General features: G+C 37.3%; 1 protein-coding gene across 1 annotated transcript in view; it reads left to right on the top strand.

Moving 5' to 3' along the window:
- gabrb4 (gamma-aminobutyric acid type A receptor subunit beta4) overlaps positions 1-12,216 on the top strand; it is a 57,336-nt gene that overhangs the window by 26,318 nt on the left and 18,802 nt on the right. The window contains exons 3-4 of the mRNA XM_075486320.1: positions 4,878-4,945; positions 6,415-6,635. Of these exons, the coding sequence (XP_075342435.1) occupies positions 4,878-4,945; positions 6,415-6,635 (289 nt within the window). The remainder of the gene's footprint in view (positions 1-4,877; positions 4,946-6,414; positions 6,636-12,216) is intronic.

Raw genomic sequence — 12,216 nt, 5'->3', positions numbered from 1 at the left:
TTTGTTTTTTTTTCCTCTGTAGTGTTTTAATGCAACACATCTATATCCAACCCTTCATCTGACATCTGCTGAAAGCTGTTTCTGCTGTGATGTTGGCCAACATCCTTCAGAAAACCAGGGCAGGTTGACACATTCAGTGTCTTCTTAGATATGTTGTGCAGAAATGGTTTACACGTTAGCTTGGTAATTGTTCACAGACAACATGCTTTACCTCGGGACATTATGATGTCTTTCTATCAGTTGCTTCTTTATTTTGTTTAAAATGTAACTTCTGAAAAATCAGCATAAAGACATACGAAAACATGGCTTCAATTCATGCTATGTTCATGAGTTATTGGTATTATTTCAAGAGAATTTCCAACTATATAGTGATGAGGAAAATATTTTTTTTCTCTGCAAATGTTGGGGGAAATGAACCAGAATGAGCTTAAAAGGTCTAAAGGTCTTTTTTAGAGGAGGTATTGTTCTTCTTCCAACTTGCGAAGTACAAGTGCAAGTAATGATTTTAATTTGAGAAAGCAGTGGCAAAGTGATTGCCTCTTTGTGACTGAAGCAAGGTCAAAATATGCAGAGACACTTAGGTTGGTGCTTTCTGTTTTCATCTTGTGAATCTATTTACTTTGACATCTCTGGGGAAAACTGTTAGTGGTTGCTCTCACAAAGTGCGATGAAAAATGGTGCTGCCAGACCCCCAACTCTTCCATCTCACTTTTTTTTTTTTTTTTCTGAGAGGGGTCAGGGAATATGACAAAGCTTTAGTGTATTTACCACAGTGGGACAGGTCAGAGAAGAAAAAATTATCGCAGAGTATAGGAGCCAGGAGATGGGTCTCTTCAGTCAAGTGGTTTGCAGGTTAATATTTTAGAGCCAGCCTTGGAAAAGAACCATTATGTGCAGGAAGGGACCCGTTAAACGAAGGGATCTTTGAGCCATTTACAGTTGATGGGTCAGGTTACAGTAGATGCAGGGGCGATTTTAGGATCTGGTCTTTAGGGGTGCCCAGCCCCCAGTGCTCACAGAGGCACATTATTTCTCACTAATTGAGGCGAACTGGTACATTTATAAATTTTGGAGCCGTATTAGTTTTGCTTTGAGTAGTGTTTTCCCCTACAACATTCAATTTTGACCTCTTCATTTCAAAAGACTGTGGCTTGACAGGGATAACAGAGAGCCTGAGACAAATATTGAAGATAACTCAACATTTATTTTGGGAGTAAAGAGTTAAAACAAAAACAAATGCTAGAAAATAAATAAAATGGTCACTAAAATAATGCATCCTTGAGCAAAAAAAAAAGTGTTTTTGCATGATATAATATTTAAAAAATGTGCTGAGCCAGGGGCTGCCGAGCTGTCTCACGGTGGTGCCTTGGCACCACTAAAAATACCCTAGCCTCGCCGCTGAGTAGATGGATTGGGATGCATAGAACAGTATCTGATTTTGAGACAGTGTTGTTTTTCTTTTGAATGTCTGATGGCGGTCAATTCAAACAGTTTTACAACAGTTTTCATCAATCTATATTGCCAGGAACATTTCCTGATCCTAAAGTCTTTAGAATGTGATTATATCAGAGGATAACACTGAAAAGTTCAAAGTTTTGTTAGGAGTAGAACTCGTAAATATTTAGCCTCCTCTGCATTTGTGGAGATTTTAGCAAAACCTCCAAACCAGTTAAGGTTTATTTTACCAAATATGTAATAAATCCACGAAGAAGGCTGATATTTTTAAGTACACTGCAGTGCCTGTGTGCCATGCCAGAATGCATGTATAAAATGAGTAAAATGATTGTAGTTTCCTTTGTGTGCAGGAATTAAAAACAACTAATGATGAAGGAGCGAAAAGATTTAGCAAGAATGGGTCCATCAATGTCTATAACAAGATCATGCATAGTGGTGTGCAGTTCCCTTTGCAACCATCTGTTGATGCAGCAGCATCAGAGCCAGTAACTCAACAAGTTGAACAAACTGATAAAGAAGGCTGGCTCTATGCTGGGCACGTCTCTAGAGCCCCTGGAGCTGAAAGCATAAAGTATAAAGATGCAGAATTTACTAAACACAGTGGACAACACTTCACAACTTCTACACAATATCTTAATCAAACAAGAGTCGGTGTCTTCATTCGGAGGCTTCTTCAACTCTGGTGTAGTAGGGAGTGGGACAGGACTTCATTCTTGTCCACAACTATAGTCTTACATTATGATTCTATATTCTGAGTACTTGTTCATCTGCTTATTTATTTATTTGTTTGTTCTATTAAAATAATTAATTATTAATTTATTTATTAAACAGCAATAATATGACTTCCCTTCAGGGATCAATAAAGTATCATTCTAATCCAAAGTTAACAATCCTCGTGGTCTGAGCTGAGTCGGATCCTGGCTCTCTGCCCTGCGGGAGGTTGTCTGGGCCTGTTCAAGCATGCAAACAACTGCATGTTAAGCCATTTCTGTGAGCCATATTCAACAATGGTCTTGGCTTTCCGATCGCCCTGGGTCAGTGAGCACTCGGTTCTGAATTGCCTTGGGTGCTTGGAGCCAATACTTTCTTTCCGTTCTACTTTTTATTATTTTCTTGAGTGCGGGGATAGACTGAGATGTCCAAGTACAGTAAACAATTAAATATTTGACCAATGAAAAAAAAACACTGATAATTTATTCCATCAGTGCATTGCAACGTGATTTAAGCAAATAAAACAGGTTTATCATACATCTAGCACTGCAAGCAGTATTTTATTAGCATTTTCATGTTTCATACAGGCGGCCGTACAATGATCTCCATGCTCATTGTGATTTGAGCCAGAAATACAATATGTGGATCTATGCTATTTTTACAGCAGTGGAGTATTGTAGTTTGTCAAGGTGAACTGTAGTTTGGGACATATGCAGTAATTAGATATATAGTTAAATTGACTTTTTATATACTCAGAGTCTTTCTTTTATAATGGTGATGGTATTTGGACAGATTAAGGTCACATATTGATTTTTATACACTGTTAGAAATCCTTGGGAGTTCTCAAGTCTGCTGTCAATAAACATCATCATGACATCATACAGCAGCTGTCATGGCAATATTTCCATTCAGTTTGCATTTCAAAGTGTCGTATTTTAAGAGAAGTCAAAAGCAAATCTGTCTGTCGGTTCTGGTCAAAGAGAGAAAAAGTCTATTTGTGAATTTTAGCATCACATCCATCAGCAGGACTTGCAAATGAATCACCTGGTAGTCTGTGAGTTGCATTGTCCCACAAATGTGTTTACCTTATTCTGAAATATTCAACTTAGATCATGATATTGCTATAGAAAAGAAAGAAAAAAGAGGTGCTCACTAAAGACACCACCTGATACTATTGTGCTACTTGAACTTCAAAAATATCACAAAGGTTTTTGTTCTCTTTCAGTAAATTATATTATAAATATTGTTCTGATCTCTCTGCTTGTTGATTTCCATTATGTGACACTGGGAAGGATCTAGATATAAAGCAACAGAGGGAAAGGGTTCTGGAAAAATAGCAATAAACATGCGCAGCAATGCGATCACATACCCAGTGCACTTTTTCATTTAAGTTGAGGTTTATGGGTTGGATTCTTTTTTAAGTATGCTGATATATGTGATAACCTATACTGCAGTACAGCTGTATCTGTGTTGTTTATGGTTAATATAAAAATTTAGTTTCCACTATAAAACCAAAGAACATTATCAGGATATACTGATTCAGCCTTGCCTCATGAATCAGTCACTTGTGCGCTTTCTGTTTTCGAAGTCAGCAATTCGTATTTTGCAGACTGATCAAGCAAAGTAAAGGTGACAGTGGAAGTGAAGAAGAAAGGAATGGGGAAAGGTGTCCAGGCATACTGTATGCATGGGAAGAAACAGAAATCATTTGTAATGCTAAAACACTGAGAGTCAGTGGCAAACATATACTGTATGTTCACTCCCAAAAGCCAGTTGTTCTAATTTCAGTAGAAGTGGGTTTCAGACGGCAAGGAAAGTTCTGCACATATCTTTATTAGTGGGTCTCAGCCAAAGTTGTGGTTGTGCTGTAATTCCAAAATTTGTGTATTTAAACTCAGTCTTGAAAGAGCTGACATGAACAAAATAAACAGACTGTATGTAAGCAAGGTCCGAGCACCTTGGATATAGTATGTGGCAGTTTATCGCCACAATTATTTAGAGAGATAAGAAAGCATTTTATCCTGTGCATATTTCTTAAATTCTTACACTTGTGATGGTGTTGTATACAGGCATATTTGTGGGTTTGTGTTAAACATCATACACAACACATTCACACAGTGGCTGTAGTCCCTGGCTGTTGGTTACATGGGTACTGTGAATGTATTATCCTCGAAAACCTATGGTCTGAATATTGAAGAAGGCTGAGTGTTGTTTTACATGTAAGGAAGAAATTGTGCATAGCTCCCTACATGTTGACAACATGTACTATAATCATGTAAATGAGTCATAGTTAGCTCTTCCTGTTCCTTTACATGGGTGACTACCCTAGAAATTAGTATGGATGAGTGCATTCTCTCTGTGTTGAGGGTAAGCTTCTGAGAGTAACTGATCTTTGTGCTGTTTTTCATACACTCTCTCTGGCATTCTATATACTTTCGTATCTTCGTGGCTTAAAATGTAATTTTATACACATGCAGTTGAAGCTAAATCTTCTATCTAATGCTCATTTTTAAAGATTACTATTGGTGGGATGTTGAATGAATTGACTCTGAGTTGCAATACAGTGCATTTTAAAGGGAAAACAGTTGCTCTCGTATACAGAATCCTGAATTAATGGGTACATGGTAATGGATTTATAAAGTATTTTCAGGTTAGAACTTGTGATATTTGTGATATTTTTGGTGATATCAAGCTTTCCTTTGCTCCCTCAGGTCCTCCAGTCATCGTAGGAATGAGCATAAACATAGCCAGTATTGACTCCATCTCAGAAGTAAACATGGTGAGTTGAATATTTTTGGTTTTATGTCGTTGTCATGCCGCTGTTACGTTTATCTATGATGTGGGGATGGATTGTTCACAGGGGACCTCTGCTGCACAGTATCAGTGGTATAGTAACACACAGGGTAACATTTATCCACGCAGGCACCACAAAGTGCTGATGCCGACTAACTACAGGGAGTTATTAGTGCATCAGCAAAGACACGGTCACTCGATGGTTTCCTGAATAAAACTGTCACAGCTGATAGTCATTCGTAAATATAACATGGCGGATTTCTTCTTTTCTAGAGTTTTTTTTCCCATTATCTTTAAAAAGTGATGATTAAATTGCAGTACAATCCCTGTGACTTGAGAAATACAGGCTGAGCTGAGAAAAATGCAGTATGGCTGATGTGTGAGCAATGACGTCAGTCTTAGTTCTTTCTTTATTTCACTCAGCATGACAGTCGCTCACATTGCAGTTCAGTACTGCATGCAGCAGCTTTTTCTCATTTTATGCTTGCTTTCTTTTTTCTTTCTTTCCATTTAACTTTTGCTTCTGAAGTGTTCAGTGATTGTTTGTTCATTACCATCATCATTAGGAATAAATCAGAATGCACACGACATTTGTCTTGACATCCATTGTGCTTAAATGTGAAGTGTTGCTGAAATGTATTTGTAATAATCTGGAATGTTAATGTTTGGGATTCTTTTTTCCTTTTCCATGACATTGTTAAAGGTGCGGCACTACAGAGAGAATTATCCATTAGCTAAAAAAACAGCATACCACTGTATCTCCATTTGAGTGCATTTGTAGATATATACAGTGTCATCCGTAGGTAGTAGCACAACTGCAGTGTCTTCATCTTATCCAGTGTTCCTGTACAATGCTATGCTGTCACAAACACTAAACAGTCTTACTGATCCATAGATCATTTAGGATTTATTAATGGATGATATAGCCCGATAAAAGTGGCCTTTAAACCTGTCTCTAGTTTTTTGTTTTTATTTTATTTCACACACTATTTCACACACTATTTTATTTTATGAGATAAAACCCTGAATAAAGGATTCATTATTCACAGTGGACCACTTTCTTCTTGTTTCATAACTTGTGGTGTTTTTTTTAAAGTTGTGTTCTGACAATAATTACTAAATCATTCTTAAGTCAGAAAATATGTGAGTGGAATCAGATCTTTTCATTTGTTCACTCATGCCAACTGAAATCTGAAGAGGTGACTTGACTGAAAAGACCATCGCTTCTCTCCCTATATATATACATATATCTATATATGTATATATATAGATATATGTATAGATATATATGGATATTTTTTTCAGGAAGTTGCAGGAAACACTAAATTAAATGGGAAACAGACACCATCTTAACAGAAAGATACAATTATCAAATTGATAGCATAGCTGACAACATTACAGGTGCAGATGTTTTTTTGGTAAGTGATTTCATGCTTTCTCTTTCATTCTTCCCAGGACTACACCATCACAATGTATTTTCAGCAGAGCTGGCGAGATAAGCGTTTGGCCTATGGTGAGCTGAACCTAAACCTGACTCTGGACAACCGTGTAGCAGACCAGCTTTGGCTCCCTGACACCTACTTCCTTAATGACAAAAAGTCCTTTCTTCATGGCGTGACAGTTAAAAACCGTATGATCCGACTGCATCCCGATGGCACCGTCTTGTATGGGCTAAGGTAAGAGCAGTTTCATACTTATCTCTTTGGCTGATGGTTTTACATCAGTATTTAATTTTCTCCATTTCAATATGTATCCGCTTGTGGCAACTGATCTACTTGTACAAGTTTTACCATTTGTTTCGAAAGGAAATAATATAGCTGTTTATATTCTACACAGCCAATACATTCTTAATGCACATAAACTGAAGCAGATGATCAGTGTTAAATTTAAGTGCATGGCAGCAGTTTTGTAGTACAATACTGAGGTGATGTAGGGTATAATTCTTTAAAGATGAACTCACACATTGTTTCTCTCAGAGGTTTAGGTGAAATTGAATTCATAAGCAATCAAAAATATTGCTCACTTCGGTACTTGTGGGATTTTTTGCTATTACAGCCTGACATGTTCTGGTATGACCAGTAAGTAATGGCAGCCAATGAAAACTGCCGTTTCAGGTTTATTGGTCAATCTGGGTGAAACCTTTGTGAACTTCTGTTTGTCTTACCTAAGCAAGTAGTTTTAATACCTAATCCTCACTACGTGGATACCTTGATACCTTGTTGATACCTGAACCTAGACAAACAGTGACTGAAAACAAAAGTGAAGAAATTGATTAAAAGTTAATAACAAGGCGTGATATTTTAATTTCTTTGTTCAACACATAAAACAAATACCAGTCTACTTGGGAAAAGTCCTGTTTTTAATAACTTGTTTCAGTGGTGTCAGCATGTAATTGTAACAGCCTAATGTATGACCAACATGTAACATTCTGCTAAGTGTGTGATCATGTTAAATATTGCAAAAGAGCAAAAATTTGCCATTACCATTGAAGAAGGTTTTGCTTATAGATGTCAACGAACCAAGCATACAGTATTCAATGATAATTTAATTTACAGTACAGACTGTACATTAGGTGCTGTCCATCATTTGCCCCAATCAAGCAGCATTACAACAGCAAGAGTCTAATCTAATCTAATCTAATCTAATCTAATCTAATCTAAGAGAATATAAAGCTCACCAAAGATCACCTGTGGCTCTATAAAAGCAAGATTATTTCTCTTAGTATATTGGGTTTTGTCCTGGGACACGATAAAGGATGACAGTTTTATTTTTGGCAACAAAACAATAAAAAAAAAGACTAAAGTTTAATTATCAAAGTAAAAGGTCTTCAAACGTGACTGAAGACTTGCAGTCAATATTTTGGAATAACTGAGAGGTACATTCAAGTTAAGGTTCAAGGACCCTAAGAGGCTAAAAAAAGATTTTGAAATATTCTCCACTTCTCAAGTCCCAGATCGCTGTGACAAGCCAGACAATTCAGTCAAGAGTAAAAGTGCACAGAGGGACACGTCTAAAATCCCCTGGGTCCTGCTAAAAGAAAGAACGTATTCGTTCAAACTCAGCATGGATTATTCCGTTTTTAAACACATCGATTTAAAAAGTGGTATGATTGGAGACAAAGACGCTTGTGGCATGTTTTGTTCCATGAATAAACCAAAATAGTACTGACAAAGTTTAGATCACATGAGGTAACAAATACTTAATGCGGCAATCAGCATTCAGAAACTCTGAATCGCTGAATTGGTGCTGACAGAAAAGCTGATCTGGAAACTTTTTGCAGGACATCACTCCAGCAGAAATGCAGCCGAGATGGTTTAGAATTGGAAAATAACCATCTGACATGGCTTTGTCTTTATCTTTAGTGACAATTGCTTATTGGTGTGACAAACCCATTTTAGCTGGTTACCAGAGAAGTTCAATCTATACTTGTACCCAAAAAATATTAATATGAGGAATATATCATAGAATGGCAGAATTGGATGCCTCCCTCCAGCATTTGTGTGGTTGAAAACTTGATACATGCTTCAAGCTGTTGTGGAAAGAAAAGTGACAATTCTGCTTTGATTTAATGAAAAATGTTGCTTTTAAATGTGTGTCGTGTTTAAAGGTGAGTTCTAAATGTGTTCAAAATGAAAAGCTTTGCTACTCCCAAGCAGGTCGAGACTTTAATGCCAAAGTGGTGCTAAAATACAGTGCACCATCTGATCTGAATACACATTCCCAGCTGCTCCACTTGGCGCACATCAGCAGATGCAGGTTCCTCTGGAGCTGGAGAAGTACAAGCAAAGTAAAATAGTATTACACTATACCTCTATTTGCATCTCCACTGGCTTGGTGTATGCATGAAACAGAGGTCTGCGAGGAACGGCAGCATCGACCATTTCTACACCCCGGCTTCAAACATAGAAGAGTTCATTGTTTTCAAGATCTGATTTGGTGAGATTACAGTTATATTCATTTGATTTTACTCCCAAGAAACTCAAATGAACAAACAAAAGAATAATAGTCACGTATTTTAGTGAATACATAGTTATATAAATAGAACTAAGTCATATAAATAGAACTATTTTCTGGTGATCATTACCCACTGCAGTAATAGTATATGGCAGATGGCATCAAGCCCTTGAATCTGTCCTAGAGACCATTTTTTCAGCAGTATACTGTAATTAGAGGAAGCACATAATCTACATCCAGTGGTGATTCCAGGACCTTTACAAGCCTCCTTCAAGCATATAATTAAATTGCTTTGTTGAAATGTTTGACTTTGCCTGAGGGTTGTGTGGACATTTTTATTTTTATTGTTTTACCCCAGAACAAAAGGCGGGACTAACAATAGCTGTTTATATTTTCAGTTCAGTTCATTTCAGTGTTGTGGCATTGAAGTCTGACTGCTGGAGGTTTTTGTTGTATTAGATGCATTTTAAGACTGGCTGTTTGAATCTGTCCCCTGTGCTTCTCGCACGCACAGCTGAACATAAACAGAGCTCAATCACTTTACACAGAATAATGCACCTTGTGATGCACTCTGTCCACGCACTGTGAAATGTTCTGGTGTTTGTCTTTATTTTTAGCCTTGATTTATCTTACTGCTTACTGTGATTTTACCAATCACCCAGTTTTATTTTTACTTTTTTTTTTAAGTAGAAGCCGACAGTCTCTCTGCTTCACAACATCACCCTCATTTTTCAACCATTGATCTGGCACTGAGTGTTGAATGGTGCTTGCACTGATGTGTTTATTCTGCGAGATTAATATTCAGATTGTACTAACGGTATCAGATTTCACTGACTGTTATACAAATTGAAACTAAAAAATACGACCAGAATCTTTGACAAGAAACCAAACGTACTGCTTTTACTAACATGCTGATAACCAAAATCTAATCTAATTATCTAAAGTAACAGATCAAGTTTATGACTGCCCATATTTTCTAAAATCTTCATATTTTGATTAATTGATTGTAAATGAAGGTGACAGGTGGTACAATGATCAGCACTATGCAATTAGAGGAAAAGGCTCTGTGGTTCAGATTATGGTGCAGTTCTTCCAAGGTGACTGTAGATTCCAGTGCCTCACATTGGTCTCAGTCAAATGACCAACAATTGGACTTTTACTTTTTGTATTTTTCTGTAATGCCACCTTATACGTAGATGTCTTTGTAGCAAATGACAATAAAAAGTGATCTCTCTTTTTGTAAACGTATCATTTTTTATCAAAACTGACAAAGTGACAAAAAAGAAATGAAAAAAAGGGGAAAATGCCCCTGAAAGCAGCATGTTTGAGTCAGAACCTTCTTGCTATGAGATAGTAGTGCAAACCACTGAGCCCCATTCAAATCAGTCTCATGTAAAGTACATATAAACTAAGAATATAATCATTTTAATTTTGCAGTATATAACTAATATCACCTTTGAACTCCTACTTTGGATTTTGAAGGCATGGTCTCTCCGTTAAAGTTTCCATCAAAGTCATACATAGAGACATTATAATGTATATGGTGGTCCAAAATTCAGACAACATCTGCTCCTATTCATCATTATAAAATATTGCTTAAACTTTGTAGAAAGGTGAGAGGAAGCTGAATCTGGGGAGCGGTGCATGGGGTCCAGAAGAGCATTTGGATGTTGCAAAGTAATTTCTTAACATCGATCTTACACATCAGTTAAAGAAGTCAGACTCAGTGAAAAAATGTGGAGCAGGTTTTTCTAACTTGCCAGTAAAATGAGAAGCTGAATCATCACGAGCAGTCTGACAAGCTGGTTTGATAGTGTACTGGGTCCTGTGAGCATTGAGGGCTTTGTTGAGCTAAGCTCTCGCCAGATTGTGTTCTCTCTCTTCCAATTGCTGTGACTGCGCTTTCTCTTGTTCCTCTGTTTATTAAGCCAAGTACTGTGATAGTACAGTGATCTTCTTTAGTGAGCCAGCTAACACAGAGAGGGATGCAGGAGTAGACTGTGTAGGCGTCAAAAGTATTGCTCACGAATCTAAAAGCCCCCGTGTCTGTAGTGGGGAGCCTCTGGGATCCACCTCCATATTGCTTTAGTTGTTGTCTTTGTTGGCATGATGCTTGGTCAGAAATGCGAATTGTTATTTCTGTTCAAAGAGCCCTGTGATGTTCTTTTTAATTGGCACTAGATCGATGAAACTGAATTGAACTTAATTAAATTAAATACATTGACTGTAACTAATTGTTCTTTTACAACCTCGAGTGTGAGGGCTGCCAATCAGTTCATGTTTTGTTTACGTATTTTCTTCCTATTGCAAAGACTTGGATTTCACACACACCCCAAACATCAATAGATCCACAAAGAATCCAGACTGCTGATTGTTGGACGGCTGTGCCTGCTCAGGTCCGAGGCTGCTGATCATCTCTGGTGGGACTGTTGAAGTTGCTGACCTACATCTGCTGACATTTTCAAATTCCTCGCTGTGAGCCGTCGCTGCTCGTGCCTACTCAAGTGATGACTCTCTCATGACTTGTTAACTGCCAAATATAAAGTCAATTTTATTTCAAGTGTGCTTTTTTGCCAAAGGGGGTCAAGAATTCATTTCTGTCCATTACTCAAAGCTGCTGCTGCTACTGCTGCCCGGCTTTCACTGCCACAGAGCGCGAGTGTACCTGAGATATTGTTTTTAAAAAACTCTGAACGGTTTCTTGTCTGGATCTGTCGACCAGTTTATGATCATAGAGGACACATAACTTTGCTCTAGCGAGAGGTTTGAGACAGCACTTGATAGGTTCTTCCATATTTTAGTTTGGTTCCATTTTTCACTCCCTGAACTTTTCCACATCTTTTCTTTCTTTGGTGATGCATTTGTGGAGAGAAAATGTGTGGTAGTGTGTGACACTATCTTTTGTTTTGTGTTTTGAATTCCCCTCTGGGCCCTATAAGATAAGTAGTTTATTTTCACACACTGACATAACATGGTGAACGACAAATGTAGAGCAATGCTTAGTGAATTTGGTGAGTTTTCAGATGCCCTTTGAATCTGATGACTATTGAATTTGACATTTCTTTAAAAGAAGAACCCTTGCAAAAGAAAAATGCTTGTTGAATGAACATAGAAATACATGGAGCACATTTCCATACTATTACATGGCTTTCTTAAGGTAGTTTTTTTGGGTAATTCTGTTGTATCCACTTAATATATATAGGTTAGGTCTAGTCTTGCTCTGTGAATAAGAATGTTCTCTATGTTACTTTTGTCTGTCTTGTTGAATGGATGAAAACAGATTAAATTGAACAAGATCAATGT

The sequence above is a fragment of the Odontesthes bonariensis genome, chromosome 16, assembly GCF_027942865.1.
Source record: "Odontesthes bonariensis isolate fOdoBon6 chromosome 16, fOdoBon6.hap1, whole genome shotgun sequence".
Taxonomy (NCBI): Eukaryota; Metazoa; Chordata; class Actinopteri; order Atheriniformes; family Atherinopsidae; genus Odontesthes; species Odontesthes bonariensis.
Note: the sequence above shows the minus strand (reverse complement) of the source record. Positions and strands in the feature narration are given on the sequence as shown.